General features: G+C 31.7%; 1 protein-coding gene across 3 annotated transcripts in view; it reads left to right on the top strand.

The window, feature by feature from the left end:
- Positions 1 to 7,567: 7,567 nt before the first annotated feature.
- Positions 7,568 to 19,520, top strand: part of LOC124369254 — a 276,312-nt gene continuing 264,359 nt past the window's right edge. The window contains exons 1-2 of one of the 3 annotated variants that reach the window (XM_046827147.1): positions 7,568 to 7,662; positions 8,067 to 8,148. In XM_046827147.1, the coding sequence (XP_046683103.1) occupies positions 8,131 to 8,148 (18 nt within the window). In that variant the 5' untranslated portion in view covers positions 7,568 to 7,662; positions 8,067 to 8,130. The remainder of the gene's footprint in view (positions 7,663 to 8,066; positions 8,149 to 19,520) is intronic. The other 2 variants (XM_046827150.1, XM_046827148.1) reach the window with 2 other exon arrangements.

Raw genomic sequence — 19,520 nt, 5'->3', positions numbered from 1 at the left:
ACTCTCCAGATAATATCGGGATGGAAAACCTCTGACTGAAATAAGCTCCCCTCTTCTTCCAAATAGAGAAAGCGTCACACGTTATTAACGAAGTGCACTCCTAAGCCATGCCCGTGCCCACGAGGCTAGATACCGCCTGCGGGTCGCTCGTCACTGCTCTGCATCGTTATATGTTACAGAATAGAGCACTTCGTTTCGAGGATTGTAATATACTCTCCTCCTCATGTGTCAAAAACTTAGTCATAAAATACAAAAATTACAAAATTCTAAAACCAAAAAGGTTTCTGATTTACTTTCCACACACTAAACTAAATTTCATGCATATCCCTAACAACCTGGTACAATAGCATGAAGAGTAGACTAGTGAGAATGAACCTATGAATGAAAGTGATGTCACTCCACAGAACCAAAAGCACTACACAACACATTTCGCACGCCAGGGAAGATGGAAAACTGCAACTGTTTGGAATCTCATTATCTTGTCAAATTATCTATAAAAAACACAAAGATTCAGTTAAATTAACCTGCGCGCTTTATCAGACTTTGATGTTAATCATTTTAAAAGTTGACAGTTGGGGTACAAAGAAGTATCAATTTGGAATTGGAAACTGCACAAAATAAGTTCTCACCGTACGTGTAGTGCCTGGTCATTGTCCACAACTTCATAACAATGGGTGAAGTAGACCTTTTCAATTATTAATAACCGCTTAAACATAAAGTTTGACTTCTTATTTATTCGTGATCCAATTTTGACATGTGATATACTGGAATCTGTCACCTTTTTTCAGAACTAAATTGTTCTGATAGGTTTCTTCTGTCCAATCAATATTATTTGGGCTACTTCTTAAGGAAGGACTAATGATGGTTCATCGTTTGATAGGTTTTAAACGGATATTTAATAATGTTTTCAATTATTTTTCGCAAGGGATTGTTACGTTATCTCTTTTATTCAATGTACAAACGTCAGTTCTTATCTATTTATTATTATGTGCGTGTTTTAGAGTTGTCCACATGGAGTAGACACCCAACATAGTTGTTATGATTCCTGATTTGCGTGTCACAATGTTCTGGTATGATTCGTTTATGTGTTAGAATAGTTGTTCACCCGAGGAAGCAATCAGATTGCAGATCTCGAAACGTAGTGTTACTGGTTTTTGCGTAACTGAACAATGGCAAATCGTTCAATCGGTCACAATCGTTCTATCGTCAAAAACAAAATTCAAACAAAGGATGCTTGGATCAATGTCAAACTTATTTTGTTGTTATATCCTACTTAAAATATGATTGAAAATGATAGTACAAGACATAAGTGAATCTATAGAAAATGTATACTTATTTAAGATAAGATACTTAAACTAAAAACTTATGGTGCATAAAATAGCCATACAGCAAAGCATTAACAGTTGTCATTGACAATCAAAACATTTATTCCTGGAAAAGTTACGCCAAACGAGTCGCCCGGAGCGCCAACACTTATTTAATACAAGCCCAGCGCACACGGGTGAATGCAATTGCATCAAAAGATTTGCAGGCGCGGAGAAAATTCAGGCCGCTGCACAGCTGGACAGTCGACAGCGTGTCAGAATTGGAATATCGGTACAGGCCAGTGACGTCAAACACAGACAACAAATGATGTAACTAGCCTACTGTTCAGAGAAGCCCAGCCTACAATGGCAGAGTCAGCTCTTTTTTGCTGGTTATTACACAAAACATTCAGTTCCACAGGGCAAGAACTTAGGGATATAGATTAGTTCTAATTGGGAGGAGTGATCAAATAACATGCAACACGCTATCACTTAATATTATAAGGGATAAAGTTTCTTGTTTTATCTTCGGAAAAATAATAGATGCCGTATTATACCGTTAGTTATACAAAAAACTGCATTTACACAGTGGTAAAAAACCAAACATACATTTGTGTAAGAACTAAGCACGCATTAGTATTGGCGTTGACCGACTCATAGAAACAATGGCATGTTGAAGTTTGTAATCCTCACTATATTACGTCAATACAATGGAGAGCTATGAATACATAGTGTCGCATGCAAACAACAATATTCGATATGTATCCGTGCTTCTAATCGATGCGGAAACTTAAAATTAAGGTATTTAAAATTTTGGAACCTCAGTGGCCGTCTAGGCAGATGGTTAGTTTCTGACCAATGTTTTTTTGTGGTAATAATAAAGTTTGAAGTATCCCATTTTTGTTAGCGAGTTATTTGTGTTAATGTAAAAATTACAATTCTCCCTCTCTCTCTCTCAATATATATAAAACCGGATTAAGCAACGTCGAGCGTGGCTGCTGCTTAGATAGATGACCGCTGCGCGATCCTGTCCTTTCAAGCAGCCCGCCTGCCCGGCCGTTGGTGGTGGTTCGGAAGTCACCTTTAAGCTGTTGGTCCCCAGGTTAAGTGTTAGAGAAGGCTTCTTAACTCTAACTTCGTCTGGTAAAATAAGACAACTTTACTTTACTTTTTTACTTTATGCACAATTCTTAACATATTCTTCATCGTCACAGCAAGGCAAATTCAATTTTACGGTCGGAAATATAATTCTTTCGAACCACAAGTGCTAATACACACGAAAAGACCCATGAGCAATTTCATTTAACATCTGAGGCTGAACTGACAATAAATACAAAAATATGATCACTTCCATTTCTGAAGTACATATTAACTGTAATGCTGAAAAGCTATGGACCTTGACATTACAAGGTGGCCTAAAACCTTGAATTTTCCACAGTGGCCTAAAATGTTTCAATTTTTCTTAAATCCTTTAAACACCATCGAAAGTTTGACAGAAATTAGAATTACCTCACGGGTACTTTTAAAAACAGTTTCACTCTCCGACTTAAGGGTCTCAAAAACAGGTTTTTAGTTAAAATCTAAAATGCAAGAATTTGTAACATCTTTTAGGGAAGTGACATATCTTACGTTTAGAATCCAGTTTACAAAGATTATGCCCATAGTGTCCCGGTATTCAACAACAAATTGCGCGCGATGCCGCGGCTAATTGCTAGTTTTGGTATACATAAAGTACACTTTCTTTGTTTTTTTTTTTTTTTTTTTCTACAGAGTATCGCATAACAACATGGAAATTCAATGCCGTTTTCTAGATCTACACAAAACCTTAAAACTTGCGGTAGGTTAAAATGATGCAGAGCTATACAGAGTATTCCATAAAAACCTTAAATATCCGCTGTTATGATCAACGTATAATCTTAAAAGGAACATCACTTTGATATAATATTAATGTATGAGAATGAGTTAACAGATCAAGAGGAAACTTCCCAATCAAGCGTACGTACATCACAGTGCACGCAGTTGTAAGTGCCTTTCCTGAGTCGGAAGCGACTCAACAAGTTTAAAATAAAAAAACCTTAATATAGGAAGTATTTTGCCAAGAAACAAAAAAACATCAAACCGTAGCTCGTAGAGAATATTTAAATATTAGATCCACACTAGATCAGTCGTTTAAATTATTCCATAAATCATATCCACATATTTTTTAGTGCAATTAACCAATACTGTATTGCATTATTTTGTTATGAACAACAAATTATAGTTTGCTGTTAGCGTTATATATTTACTAATGCTTTAGTTTTTTAATGCGTTTGCTATATTTTTATTAGAAGAATAGTCGTAGAGACTTCTGAGATAAATAAAATCTCCACCAAGTGTGTTTTTCATTAGTTCAGGATAAGTTCCATTAATTAGTCTCTTGGAACCATAATAAAAATTAAGAATATCCCCTTGGCCGTTCTGTTCGATGGATCTTTTAACTCTGCTCAACAGGAATCAAGGTTCCGTATAGGCTTCAAAATGAACCCTGATATGAATAAGTAAAGAACCCTTCACCGTAAATAAGATTAACCATAGCGATTATGAGAAAACCCTATTTTCTATTATTTCACAATATTCAAGTTTATTTTTCTTGTGTCTTCCTTCAGAAGTGTTACATTCTAAAGTGCTCTAAACGTTCTAGCAGACGGTATAGCAACTTTGTTATCAGTGATATGTCATGGTAATCACAATGTATCTCTATGACTGCACTCTATTCTGTCTCATCCCTCGAGGACAAGCCCCACATTGCCACCAAAAGAGCCATCACTCGGAACCTGAATGAGATAATGTTTTATAGTGTCACTAAGGTAACTAGAGGACCTCTGACTTGAACTGAGACGTTCATCCAAACATCAGTGAGGAAATTTATATGTTAGTAAGGATAAACTTCATTATTAAATAGTTTTAAATATCTCAATGTTCCACTAAAAGCCTAGTGTTGTATGCAACAAGGAACATCATCTGGAAGAGTATAGTAGAACATTGTCCAGATACGGTTCGTATCCTTGTGTATGCATTTTGTCTTAACCTTTAAAGGTTTCCTCTTCGTTGTCATCTACAATAATTCTTTACAGACTTTTCGGTAACCTTCAGTTATCAGTTCTCCCAGGCTTTGTCTTCTTTTTTGAATGTGTTTTAATGTGTAACAAAACTATCAAAACTAACAGCATAACTTGTACTTTATGTTCTTAATTTCGTCAATAGCATTAGATATGTGTTACATGACACCTTTGTTCCCCACCCTTTTGGGATATTAGTGGTTTCCTAATAAACATTCACCTTTTACATGAGTGAATAGATATGTAGCTGAGTTCCTCAAGCAGCTTTCTAAACATGTGCACCATGTAAAGTGGGCAATCACTGTTTCACTATTCACACATCAATTCTTCTGAAATTGGAAACGTTAGAGGCTTTTCAGCATCCAAGGATATTTCCTCAAGAGCTGATTGTTTATTGCCTTTACTGCTTTTAATGTATACTTTTAGGTAATAAGTTCAAAGGTATAGTGTGTGACCCAGGACATTTTTACACATGGATTAACTTATGGATATTATCTTTGGAATAATATAATCTTTGTTACTAAGATTTCCTGATATAGATATTGTTCGCACTCACACACACTTCATTCCTTACCAACAGTAATAAAAATTACTGTTTTCAAAGTATTTAATTAATATAACCAGCAATCCTCACTTGTTGAGACCGTTTATTGTTCAATGATTTCCTCGTGCCACCTGCCTTCCAGGTTTGGCACAGTCTTCTCTAAATTGGATTAGCCATATGCAACCAGTATATTGGCCGTGGGTTTTTCCTATGATATTTGTGTAAAAGGTAAAGGGGTGAATGTATGTGTAAAGGCCCTAACAGGTATTTCGGCATTAATTAGGTCTGCTCCATTCTGATAGTCATATTTGATTAAATCTGCAGCAAATCGGTTTACAGAAATTTCGTACTGTTATAAATCATCCGAAAAAAACAAATCTTAAAGATGCACAGTGCAAGACAGTACTGCAAAGCTACAAAACAAGAAGCACAAAGTTCACTTGGAGGTGAAATCATATTTTAGCTATCTATTTTTTCATAGGAAACCAAAATTGTGTATTTGTAAATTGTAATTATAAATTTATTGCTCGAGAAAATATTTCTAGTTGTATACCACTTTTTTTCACGTATATAACTATTTGACGTAATTGTTTGTTTAAAAAAAAATATTTTCGTAATCAAAAACTAAACTTCCAAATAACAGGAGACTGTGGTTTTGATTCAACACGCCACCCTACTAATACATTGATATTTTGAATGTTTAAGGGTGTAACAATCAAAGTGATTTTTTGTTTTTTGTTTTACAAATATATAGTTTTTAGTTTCTTAAGCTCACAAACAAAAATAAAATACAACGTTGGTAACACCGTTCAGTTCCAGGCCCATTTATGAAGATTTCTTACTGGACCTTTCAGCCAAACCTATTTTATCTATGTTCAAGATTAACTTAAGAATAAGTTAAGGTGTGTATTTTTGCATTACATTTTTCATGTTATAACGACCAAGTTAAAATTTTTACAATTGTCACATTTCATATGTTCATTGGTTATTTGTGATATCCAGCTTCTTGTATTTCAAACATATTACCTTCCAATTAGATCTGTTTACCCAACCAAATAGAATTATTTTGGAAAATTTAATATTCTTACCAAAAACATTGTTTTTTAATTTCAGAGTCCATCAACCCCAGCCTACGCATTACACGTTTTTGCAGTTTTTACATTTCGTCTGAAACATATACTTCTTAATACATGCGGATACTAAGGTTTGTGTCTTTCAGTTATATGATTTTAGTTTTTATCTTTTATCTTTCAGTCTTTAAGTTTTTATGATTTGACTTTTACCAATACAGATTTTACATAACATATGTGGCATTTCTACCCCAAAAATCAACCCAGGAAATTTGGAATTCCAGACTTTTTATATTGTTTATTCGGGACTGATCCAGAATAACAGATTTGGAGCACATCCGGATGTAGTTAATATTGAATGTGAATGAACGTCAGTGACCCCTTCTGACTATTTCTGGATTGTGAATAGGGATTTACAGTGTAATTCCTTCATTAAATAACGTAAAATTCATTTATTTAATCATATATAACCCCTCTGAGGCGGGGATTAATAATGGTGTATGCATACAAAACAATAGGCAACGGATTAAATCTCATTATTGTGGTGTTCAAAGAGAAAGTTTGGTGGAAAGCGAAGCATAACTAGAGAACAAAGAAAACGAATATCGAGTTCAGTAGAGCCATTGAATACGAATGATATAGTCTTGTTCAAAGGTTCGGAGAGTAAGCTCGGAGTAGTTTCAAACTTCAGAGAGTCGCTTAAAGGCAGTCCTATCGCTCGCTCTTGATAAGTCACTCAAACCGTATGTATTCGCAAAGCTGTTGATTGATACCAGTTTACACTCACAAGATAATATTACACTTATAGATCTTCAATTATTAATATCTTCCATTCTAAACATATGTATAACATAAATTAGACAATTAGAATAGTATTACAAAAAAAGTGTTGATTTTTATGTTGACAGAAAAAACATGACGGTCAGAAACAAGATATGTGATATATATATATATATATATATATATATATATATATATATATATATATATATTACACCACTTTACCATATATAATACTATACATCACTTACACTACACCACTTACTATACATCACTTTACTATAACATAAAGTATAGATTATATTATATATATATATTAGGATTTAAAAAAATTCTTTTACAGTTTTTCCAAACATCTAAATGCAGTTTTTGATTATTGATAAATAAAAATATTAAGAATTAATGTGGAGTAACAAATAATTAGTTTTAAGTTATATTCTTGATTTTACTTCACTGGACATACACAACAACAATATAAAATAACAACCAAATAACTTCCCACTTGATCAGCCAATCAAATGTTTTCATTTAAACAATGGGCTGATATTTTCCTTCCAAGTAGTACATACACTGGATCTACGTTTTCACAAGAGTAGTACAACTGTCGATGTGTTTGTTGTGGTAGTACACTTGAAATCAATGTTTTCACAACAGCGCTCCTGTCTGAAGAATGTTTTTTAGTCGAGCAGTACATGTTTCGCCGACGTTTTCGGATCGGGTAGTACTAAAGGACCGAAGTTTGCCGGGGGGAAACCGAAGTGGGCCGAACTTCGGCGTCGCGGTGCCCAGTTCAGTCGACGCTTGGAGTCAGTGACGGGTGGTGGTGTATGATTCGTTGTGTGGGTTACTAGCAATACTTGATTTTGGTAAGTAAAATAATAAGTTAATTTAGAATTCATTCGAATTTAACGACATGTTTGAAAATGGATGAAATTTCTCTATTTTAGAGAATGTAAAATCAAATTAGATAAAAGTTTAACATTTCCTTTGTTGTACACAAATGAGAACTATATAAAGTCACTTCAATTGTTACTTTTTCATTATAATATAAATTTATATACCTCGTCTTGCATATTTTTAAAAATAATTTTAAGTAAGTAAGTTTTGACGTAATTATACTTATTAGTACTAACTCTAGAAACTTTACATGAATAAAATTATACTAACATAAACACCGGATCAACCATATAGCTAGCTACTGATATTTGTTGTGTTCTATTGCATCAATATACTAAAAAAGTTTAATTAAATATTTGTGTTTTCTTTTTATTTCGGGGTCGAGTGTGCCGCAGTAATAAACAACATAGACGCTTCCGTGTTTATGGCTCGTGAAAATGGCAACAACTTGGTCTGTGAGTATGTCTGCTTATTCCATACATTTCTCTTATTTCATGTATTTACAACGTATTACATTTTTTCCTTCTGATGCTGATTAATTCAATATGAATAACTAAATTTTTTATAATTTACCGAAAGTATTTGTTTTTACTAATAACACTAATAATAATAATACTAACTAAAACTAAAAACTAATAGAAACTCCCAATAAAAACTATCACTATCACTAAGAAATGGAATATAATGAATTTAACCTACAGAATTTAATTTTAAGTTTCTATTACCGTCTCTTCTTAATATATTATAGCTTTTATAGTGCGTAATATAAACATGAATTTTTAATTAATTTCTATAGTTATCATGTAACGCTATAATAAAAATAAGTACCGTAATAAAGTATTCGCCATTATATATTATTTCGTAATACACTTTAAAACTTTTAATTTTAAATTTAAATATATATTTTCGAAAATTTTAGTATTATATAGAACTTAAACGTACACTTCTTACAGTCCGGAAACGCTAAATCGTACTCGTTGTAATTCATGTTATGTTAATACAAAACGCCGGTAAAACACGAAATAGGTTTTCATTTGTGCGGTATCAAATAGTTTTTACACTTTAATTTAAAATTTGATTACAGATTTTGTTCGAAGATATTGGAAGCTTTCGTTTAAAAGAGTACTTTGAAATTGTATATAATTCTTTGTCACATATCCTTGAAATGTACAATGGTCTCTAATGCTGCAATATGTCTAATGTCCAATATCCTTGAACAATCTATAGTAAAAACAGTATAAAATGATTAATGTGTTTTTCATAAGAAAAATGTTTGTTTGATTTATCATGATTTGAGAGACGGTCAATTAAAACACAAAGATATTGTTGTATCAGGGATGACCTTTTACTTCTATAGAAACTTATACTTGTAGAGATAGTGTTACATATTCTGTAGTAACTATGTAGCTAATATTGTACTCAACATGTGATTACAGTGTGATAGAGATAAAAGAGTATTGTTTCGTTTTTTAATGAAACCAAATATTTTACTCAGCGCCAGTTTTTGTGATCCAACACAAATGTATAGGTATACTGAATGTTTTATATTGTTTTAGAGTCAAAGCCTATGTCAAGTACAAACGCATCTTTAAACAGAAAAAAATATCCGTCCAAGCATTTTTACACCGGAACCTGTCTCAGAATAAGTTAACTGAAATGTGAGATAGTAATTATGGTTACAGTCGCTTTCTTCAGCTGTAAAACAACAATGGCACAGCTGATTTAGGAGACTGCCTCAAAATGTGACCGACTAACAAGCGGTTTTAATTTTGTACCTAAATCTAAACAGTAATAAATAGAAGTCTAAAGTACAACCTTTATACCTGCTAACAACCCGAAATATAGAACTTTTAGGCGAATATGGGCACAATTAACTGTTTCGACAACTAAACACATTGCTATGCGTAGTATTTGCTGATAAAGTATTTCCAAATAATCTAAAACCTTTAACGATATTAAACCTGTTGGAAGGATACATCGAAGTTGGCTTAGGTTTTCAACCTTCTTAATTAAGTAGAAATTACAAATGAACTACAATATGAAATATTAATTTATTAGTCAACAAAGTAATTTTTATTACTAGTATTTGCTGAAACGTAAATTGCTTATAAGTAATACAAGATTGTTATGTATGATGCATATTATAATACATAAGATATTATAATTTACACATCTAATGTGGTTTCATTGCGAAACAAAGTTTTGACATAACACTTGAAACAAAATAGGTATTTACTGAAATATTGTTTTGCGCGAACACAGTCATAACTCGTTTTTGTAACTACAAGCCCATTATACCTGTATTTCTATCAAAATGTTTATTGAAATGTGCCGATTCCATGTGCTGGTTTTATATGAGACGAGAGTAATGGATAACGCAAGACAACTTACATATTTGCTCGTACAACTATATAACCTTACAACATACTTTAAATATAATTATATTCTTATATTATTGTCACATGGCCGAATAAATTACTTCAATTAAAGGTAAACTTCAGTCAAACCCATCCATGACTAGAGTTATGGGGATTATCTGGCCTAAGCGCCTCCCTAAAAATATTTCAACTACTGCCAGGGCCGTACCACCTCACCGTATAGTGGGCCACGTTGCCAGAAATATTGTTCTCCGAAAAGTTATAGGTCTGAAAGTGATGTACCTTGCAAGGAACTCAGAATACCCTTCTCCTACTTCAATCTCCAGTTAACTTCTTTATATTATCTGTCTTTAAAATATTGGAAACGTACGTAAAGTCATATTACTAAAACAGAGAGTAATACAATTTGTATCGAACTAAAAAAATATGTGTTGAGTCATGTGGCATGTATAGTTCAGATGCCGTTTGCTAGACGCTCTCAGTCGTCGCACTTTGGATTTGAGTTAGAGATAGCGCAGCTTCATATCCTGTCTATGATAGTACTTTTTTATCAGTACCGCTAACCTTGTACTGTATTGAGTCTCCCCCTTATTCTATTTGATAGGATCCTAGCTCAGGCCAGTGGCCCATGAGAATGGGCATTATAAGGCTCAAATTGAGATCGGCGTCTATTTAAAAAGTATAAAAAAAGCTTTTCTCTCTCCTATTTCACATAAAATATAAATGCATCAAATATAAAATTGTTAGAAAATCAAATAACTCATCCCTATTTAACCATATCATAAGAAAATATAGAAATATAAAAATGTTTTCAATTTTATTTATTAAATTATAAATAAATCTATATGGCATATCAATAAAAATATTTTCGATTGTATTTATTAAATTATAAATAAATCTATATAACATATCATTTATATAAAAGTTTGCCATAATCAGCTCTAAAATATCCGTCGCGAACTCTACTCCAAATACAGGAGTAAAGACTTTTATTTATCGGCTAAATTTCTAATCAAATCAAAGAAATATAATTTTGACTTCACAGTAAAACGGAGAAACAAGCGCACGGTGAAGAGTAAATAATTCTGACATACACAGCAGGATTTATTAGCAGTTGAGGTACAATTTTTATATCTTTACTCACCTATTACATTTACGATTTTAGAACGGTTGTTTACTTATTTAAGGGGCTACAGACTTTTATTTATAGAGTTGTAGTTTCTTATTGGACTATATTTTGGACAAACACCTATAGCAATGATGTTTTATAGTTAATTCTCATTCAATGCAGAAAAAATGTGACTGTAGGGGTTCAAATTGTCTACACTATATCCGTTGTGATGTATTCCCTGCAATATTGGGATACTTCTTAAAAAACATTATCAGATTTTTCGTCGCTTACTCTGAAGTATTATTAATATATTTATTATTTTTAATAACTTCTATAGATTTTTATTCCAAATTTCACCAAAAGAATGTAACATTTAAGCCATGTTGAATTGGATGAGCGTTATCGAACTACAAACTTAAAAGGTAGAAACATGTTTGTAAAATTTAGAGCTGGCTACATTTTAAACCGTAATGTACAATAAATTTAAAATTGGCATTGTTTATACGTTATTTATAATAAGACAAATACCAAGTATTATTTGTGTCTGCATATTTCTGATTCTGATATATCATGGTTCTGATGATTAGTTATTAAACCGTTTTAGTGGAAACATGATTAATTTATTCTGTATGATGTAGTTTTATTTATTTATAAAAGTGTTATTGTACATGAGTGAAAAATAAAAGTAAAACAAAATAATTATTGCACGGCATAGTAGTCACTTCTCAAGTAATTTAAGTTTTATCTAAGATACATTAAAACTGAATTTTCACTAATATTGTTTGTATTTTATATAAAATATACAAATTTTCTCTTTTTTAATAAACCGTTCGCACACTATACAATGTTAATATTTTTAAAAGATAAAATGAATGAAATTCATGTAGGAGAAGAATCTTTTGTATTCCTCCTTGATATGCTGCGAGGTAAAACACATTCGGAACTGGAGAACTGTTAGAATTAAAAAGCTCAAATCTAGTATTCAATTTATGCATGATTCTTGCTCCAGCGTATGGTCCATGACAATCCTGTGGCCGAAACCGTAACGCAAGGTTTATTAAGTTGTATATAACTTTAGATAATTGAATTAGAAAGCACATTATTATACAGTAGAACTCCTTATACTAATATTCGACGCCGGAATAACCGACGATAATGTCAAGCATGTAAGGACTTAAAAAATTTTTTCAATTAATTACTGTATAGAGTACAGTATATGCTGTCTATTCTATAGCTATAAAATGTTTAAAAAATACTGTAAACATTGTTATATTTCTGAATGAGTGTTGTTCGTCAAATATATCGACTTTTGTTTGGAAAAGAGTTTTGTTGCTTCTCGGGTTATTGGGTGGGTATTTTCCGCTCCGATTACGGCCCGGTCCCTTAAGGGTAGGATATAAGGGGCTGAAGTAAAGTAAAAACGTCTTATTTTACCAGGCAAATTTAGAGCTAATAAGCACTCTCTAACACTTATCCTGGGGACCAACGGCTTAAATGTGACTTCCGACCACTAACGACCGGCCAGCCGAGCTGCTCGCAAAGCCAGTATCGTTCAGTGGTCACTCATCCAAGTAACAGTCACGCTTGACGTTGCTTGATATGGTTATCTTGCGATAACCGTTGTTGTATGGGTTCACTGTATTTTACATCTTGATAGGTCCAACAAAAGAACCATTTAAAACTGTTAAGTCCTACGCGAAATTCACTGACCATTCCAAGAAGTTCCGGTCAGTCAAAATTATGTAATTTAGTATTCACATAACGTATGACCTTCTGAATAAAAATCATATTATACATCATATTGGCTCACAAGACTTACGAGGAAATACGTACTTGTTAGCAAAATAATAACTAATTGGGGAGATGCAATTGTATTGTGAATGTTGGGTTAAGCTCCAATTCACCTTCCTCTTATTGCAGCGTCAGGGATCTGACGTTGTCACAGACTTGACTCCTGAAATCTGGAGTCATGTTCTTCTGAAGAGATAAAACAAGTTGGTAACGCTTGGTAATAAACTTAAAATAAACTTATTACATCGTTTCGACGTCAGATGCACCTAGACCACAATATATAGTGGAATCTAGGTGAAGAGGTTTTAGCTAGGATGAACCTTTTGATGTTGGGTTTACAGTATTTTGTTCTCCTAATAATGACCTTTAATTTAATTTACAACTCGACCTATGCTCTAATTTAAGATTCTCTTCTGACTCCTTGTGGACCGTCCCGAATATGATTGAAAAAATTGATATTTGCTTAAAAAACTAGACTTTTTTGGCTTACCTAAAATAGTTCAAAAAATAAAATTCGTTCCCGAAATTTTTGTATTTCTTGTATGAGTTATTTGTTCACGAAATCTTTTCATCAATTTCAAAGCAGAATATTCCGTAATAAGCTTATTTCCCATAAGTTACATGTAAAATGAAAGCTTAAAAATACATGTAAAAAGTATATATAAGAGGATTGATGTTGATAGAGAGTATTATATATAAGATAGGATCATACTAGGTCCTAACTTCGTGTGAACAAAATAAATATATATTTTATTTTTGCACTAAACATTTTACTAAATAACGCCTATAAGAAATTAGATGATCTTCTAGGTTTTTACATTTTACTTCTTGTAAAGATATCTTATTTTACCAGGCAAATTTAGGGCTAAGAAACATTCTCTAACATTTATCCTGAGGATTAACGGCTTAAATGTGACTTCCGATCACAAACGGCCGGGTAGGCGGGTTGCTTGCAAAGACAGGATGGCTTAGCGGTCACTCATCCAAGCAACAGTCATCCTCGACGTCGTTTGAGTTGGTTATTTTGTAGTAATAATTCTCACATAGGTTTAAAATTATTTCATTCACGTTTCATATTTTAAACGCTCAGAAGTATTGACAGAATTGGTAAAGCCAAATCATAGAGAAGGTTCACGTTATTGCTTTGCATACGCATTCATACATTTACAGCCGCAATCTTAATAACATATCTAACTATTTGCACCAAGCGGATACTTAGTACACTCTACCGGCAGTGATGAAATATTATGGGATAGATATTCAAAAGAGTAAATGAAATAATAGCTTTTATTTACGAGGTGAAGATAAAACGTGCTAGGTTTGAATATTATTAAGCGAATTTAATCTATAGGCTTAGTTTATTATTTTTAGACAATACATAGGTTATTTACATACATCGTTGAACGATTCATTGTGGTTCATGATGAGGTCCGTGGTTATATATGAAAACTCGGATTTCAGTGACCTTTAAATCCCTATGGAGTATTAATTTTCTAAATATTTTCTGGTTGCAGGCAGATAATACAATATTAACTAATTGCGTGATACTTTCTCACTTTACAGTTTTCATTTTCAAAATTATGATATATTAATACTTGATATAAAAATTAGTATAAAACTGAGAGTGACTTATACTGGTATTTTGTATCAAGAACTAATATGTTTGATTGTTGAATAAATTGTCTACTATAATAATGTAACTATGCTTAGTTTTATAATTCTCACTTGAAGACAACACTTTTCAAAATGTTGCCTCGGCTGTTCTGCACTTGCATAGAATCTTGCTGTTGAAAATAAATAACAAGCTTGAAAACTACATTGCCACTATTTCATGCAATTTGTTATAAAGTAATGTACTGTTTCTTGATAGAACCCCTTTGATTAGTGATTGACTAATAATGCATATATCACATCGTGGTGTTTGCAAGTATTGCATTTGGCCTACAAATGTTTTATTTTTGTTTTGTTCTAATATACTGATTTAAAATTAAATTTTACCTTTCAAAAATAATATTTCTTTAGTAATTTGCAACAAAACTGATGATAATTAAACTTCCGTGTCCTTTTTACGTTTAGATTAGCCTAATATAATTTTTAAACTGGAAAGTTCCAAACAAAATGCATTAAAAAGCACAATTTATGTAGAGTGGTAAAATAGTTTACATTTAACGGGACAACAAGGAGAATGTTTAGTAATTATCATATTATCATAGAAGTATTAATCATATTTAAATATAAAAAATAGACATTATAAAACAAAAGAATGAAGAACTATTTTGTTTTCGCACTGCAAAAATACACCGATATCGTTAATAATATGAACTATTTGTCTATTCGATAATATTTGTTTTATATCAAAATATTAATCAATTTTCTGGAATTTACATAGAGAGGCAACTGAATAATGCAACAAGCTATAATCACATTTGTAATGTGTATACGGAGTTTGGCCTCTGTCGGTTTGTGAGTAAACCAATCCCGTTAAAAGCTTTTGGTTAGTTTATGGCTTTTACCTCGGGCGTTTAGCAGATCACTACAAAGATGATCACTAGAGTGGTCAAGTTTCCGCGTGCAATGACATTTCAACATCAAATACTCGTATTCTATACTATATAGTAGGAACATTATACAATTGCTAATATTTACGTATCCAATTTAGCTGTCTATAGTATACTTAAATTTATGTTTTGAACAAAGTGTTCTAACCTTCATATAGAACGTATTACCCTCTATCACTTTCACCATGTAATTTTTAGATTAACAATATTGCTACCGGTAGTTCTATTTCTTAAAATAGAATAGTGATATAGAATGTATTAATTAGGAGCAAGATTTCTGCATACGAGAGATATATACTGAACATACATGTATACCTAATGCTTTTAATTACTTAAGAGAAATAATAGTTATACATTGAAAAACTCCGGAAACACAGTAGAACTAGCTAAGCCTTTGTTTCAATATACTTTGTTGTATTATATATAGTTTGTTGTTATTAAGGTATAACATAATTATTGGATAAAGTTGTCAGTTTAAATAATACTGTTTGGGATTTTTGTGAAGTGTACCTGAAATATAAACATGGCCAAATGTTAATACTAAATAAGTAATAAATATAGAAATTCTAATGCCAAAACATTTTCCAAAGCGATAATCACTTTTCCGAAATAAAACATACACCAATGGAATAATGTTATTAGTTACACCATACCGTATCGGGTGTATTAATTTTTTTCCATAATAAATACATTTGTTTGACTTTACTGCTTGTGGTAAAGCTTGTAATGTGGTTTGGAGGTGCATGTATTGCAGAGCCAATGCATAATATCACAGTGAATACAAAGCTCGGCGCTTCTGCCCATCAATTGAATATTCATATGCATTCGACCGATGAAGCTTGCAGTTGTAATGGAGAATCTACTCTACAGTAGATAGATTGACATGCACACTGGACAGTCATGTGTGTATTCAGTAATATGTGATAGAACCAGACGTACTAATTAACTGACGAATACAATTAACATAAAGTTTAGATGCCTCTAAATGTCAATGATACACAGGCCAGAAATTCGGTCTTTCAGCTGCTTATCCACTTAAAAAAAAAAAAAAAAATAGAATTGAAGTATACTGAAATATACTTCTAAAAGTATTATAAATTTATAGTCATGTATAAATGTTTTTGAAATAAAGGACAATAACTAGTGGTTTATGTTATTCTTCCATAAATTTAATGAAGCCATTCGTTTTGTGTATTGAACAAAGTATACACATTATTAAATCCAACAAAGGAAAACATTGAACTACGTACAATATATGACAAACCTTTTTCATCATAAAAATATACTTAAAACTAAATTAGCTATACTACAATTTAAACTTTAAAAATTAATATTACATTATTTACTACATAAGCTACAATGACTAATTTTTATTATTTAATTTGTGTATACAGTCGGAACATGGGGTACCTACAATTCGCTTATTGTATAAAATGTATTGGCCTAATTATTAATTTTAAAGAAAGAAATAAAAACATAAAAGGTGGCTAGTAAGCCTAGTAGCACAAACCAGTCGAAGCTTGACGGCCTGATGTGTACTTTTGTATCTCTGACGATCGGGCACTACCAACCTTAGTTCAGAGCATCAGTCCCGGTTTGGTGAATCTGAAGAGATGGAGGGATAGGATTAATCACTGAATTAGTACAGGGCGATCCAACTCAGAGTTCATATTTGAGGAGTATAAGGGCTTAATGTTTAGATCAGAAAAAAGAACAGACACGACGTTCGAGTGGTAGTGGTATGCTGTTATGACTGATGAATAAACAATTATATCGGCCAAACAAATATGTAGATATTGATCAACACCCAATCATAATCTACGTTATGCATTAATTTTAATACTGACAAATTAGAAAATTGTAATGTTATTTTACCGTAATAACCTGATATCTAGAAGATTTCAACATAGAAGTATAGAAATTTTGTGGAAAAGCATTCTCTAACTCAATCTCTAACTTATACATATCAAGTTATTGCCCTTGCTATTATAAACTATTTTTCACATAGAGAGTAAGATGTATTTCTTTATTGTTTCAAAGATCACTGCAGTGATCACACAAAACACACATATCATAAGTGTGTGACATATGGTAAGTTACACAGTTTATTTCATACAGTTTGGTTGAACTTAAATACTGTAAGATACAGCTGTACTATAAAACTAGAATTATTAAGTAAGATCCAGTTTCTATATGCCATAGATATATAAATGGAACCTTAAAAAGGACTATTATATATTATAGAATACATTTGTCTTTCCAATTGAAAACCAATTGCTACACCTAAATATTTTCACGATCTCGTTTGGATTTTAATAGCTTTTGTGGGTCTTTTGTTTTGTCATATAAAGTAGATTCGTGTTCTTTTTGTTAGTTTTTTAGTCAATGTGACCGAGAGAAAGCTGTGATTCTAATATTAAGATGCGTCTAAACTGCGTTTCATTGTACTTTTTTGTTGTTAATTATGTCTTCCGTCTTTTAATGTTGGATTGTTTAAAATGTTAAAATTACTGTACTTTTACATTATGTTATAATTCATCAACAAATGGAACAGATGTAACAGTTGAAATTACAGGATATATACGCAGTATATTAAGTTACATAGTGTGTTAAATTGTCGGAATTTTTAAGTTCAAGTAGTATCTAATCATTCGAAATAATAACCTGCTTGCCATTGAGAAAAAATTATTTAGTTTATTTTTGTGGCTATTTGTCTAAAAATGTTGAATTCCTGTATATATTGACCATTTTATACTACAATAGGAAATATGAGAACTGCTTATATTAACAGTTTTAAAGGAATGATTTTAATTTTAATAATTGCATCTGGCAGTGAACATGTAAAGAAACCTATATAACACAACCTATACGTGCACAATTTTCATATGAATTATAAAATTAAAATGTAATTATGTTACCAGTAATCATCTTAGAACAGAAAGCGAATACATTACTATAACAATTGAAAATATTATAAAGTACAACTTTTCTCGTCGAGAGCTTTTGTATAGAGTTGCTTACGTATACATGTTTTTGTTAAATTGTATTAAATATGGAATATTGAGAAGTATATTAAATCCAGTATTTAATATAAAATGAAAATATTTCGCTTCCTTCATATCAAGTTACAGTTATAATATACGTTTCGTGCTCGTTCCCATGTGTAGAAGAGGTCCAGCGGTGGTCAATTTCATGATTACAAGTAAGCAGAGGCAAAACACGCACACACAGATATTCGACCAGAGAGTGAAATAAATACACTCTCTAATTTATTAGCTCTTAATGGATTACCTAACCAGAATGACGGGGTTTACTTACTAGCTCTATTACATAGAGATTTGTCGATTAACTAATAATTGGCATCAATAAACTAACAGTGTAACGAAGAATACGAAAACTTTCGTTTCTCATACTTTTCTTATACAATCGAAACTTAGTATTTTGTAACTAAAATTTGAAAGTTTTTAACTGTCACTTCCACGTATAGGATTTCCCTAACGACCAAGTAACATTGTTTTACAGCTAAACAGATTGGCCTAGACTTTAATTCTGAATAAACTGAATCGTTATTTATTACAAATATTTCTACTTGAATTTAAATGTAAATGGTATTACAAAACATATGACCATATATTAATTAATTTAATTACATATAGATAGTTATCTGGCTAAATAGTTTAGATTGGAATATAAAAGTAAAAATAAAAAACAACTGTTACGAGTAGGGTTTTTAGATATTTTTACACCGGCATATATATCATATATATGTATATCCTTATATTCCTGATGTACATACATATAAGGTTTTATATACATCCTTAATGAATATGTCAAAGATAAATAATAAAAACTAAAAAAAATTCTATTTCCAACTATGCGCCGATATTTTTAATACAAATTCTTTTATATATAAATTTGTCAGTCGTGTACATCACTTTTGAGTGTATTTGATTAGGCTGCAAGAGAGTGTACTGCAGATGGTTGTTGTG

Source organism: Homalodisca vitripennis, chromosome X, assembly GCF_021130785.1.
Source record: "Homalodisca vitripennis isolate AUS2020 chromosome X, UT_GWSS_2.1, whole genome shotgun sequence".
Taxonomy (NCBI): Eukaryota; Metazoa; Arthropoda; class Insecta; order Hemiptera; family Cicadellidae; genus Homalodisca; species Homalodisca vitripennis.
This window is presented reverse-complemented; position numbering and strand designations above follow the sequence as displayed.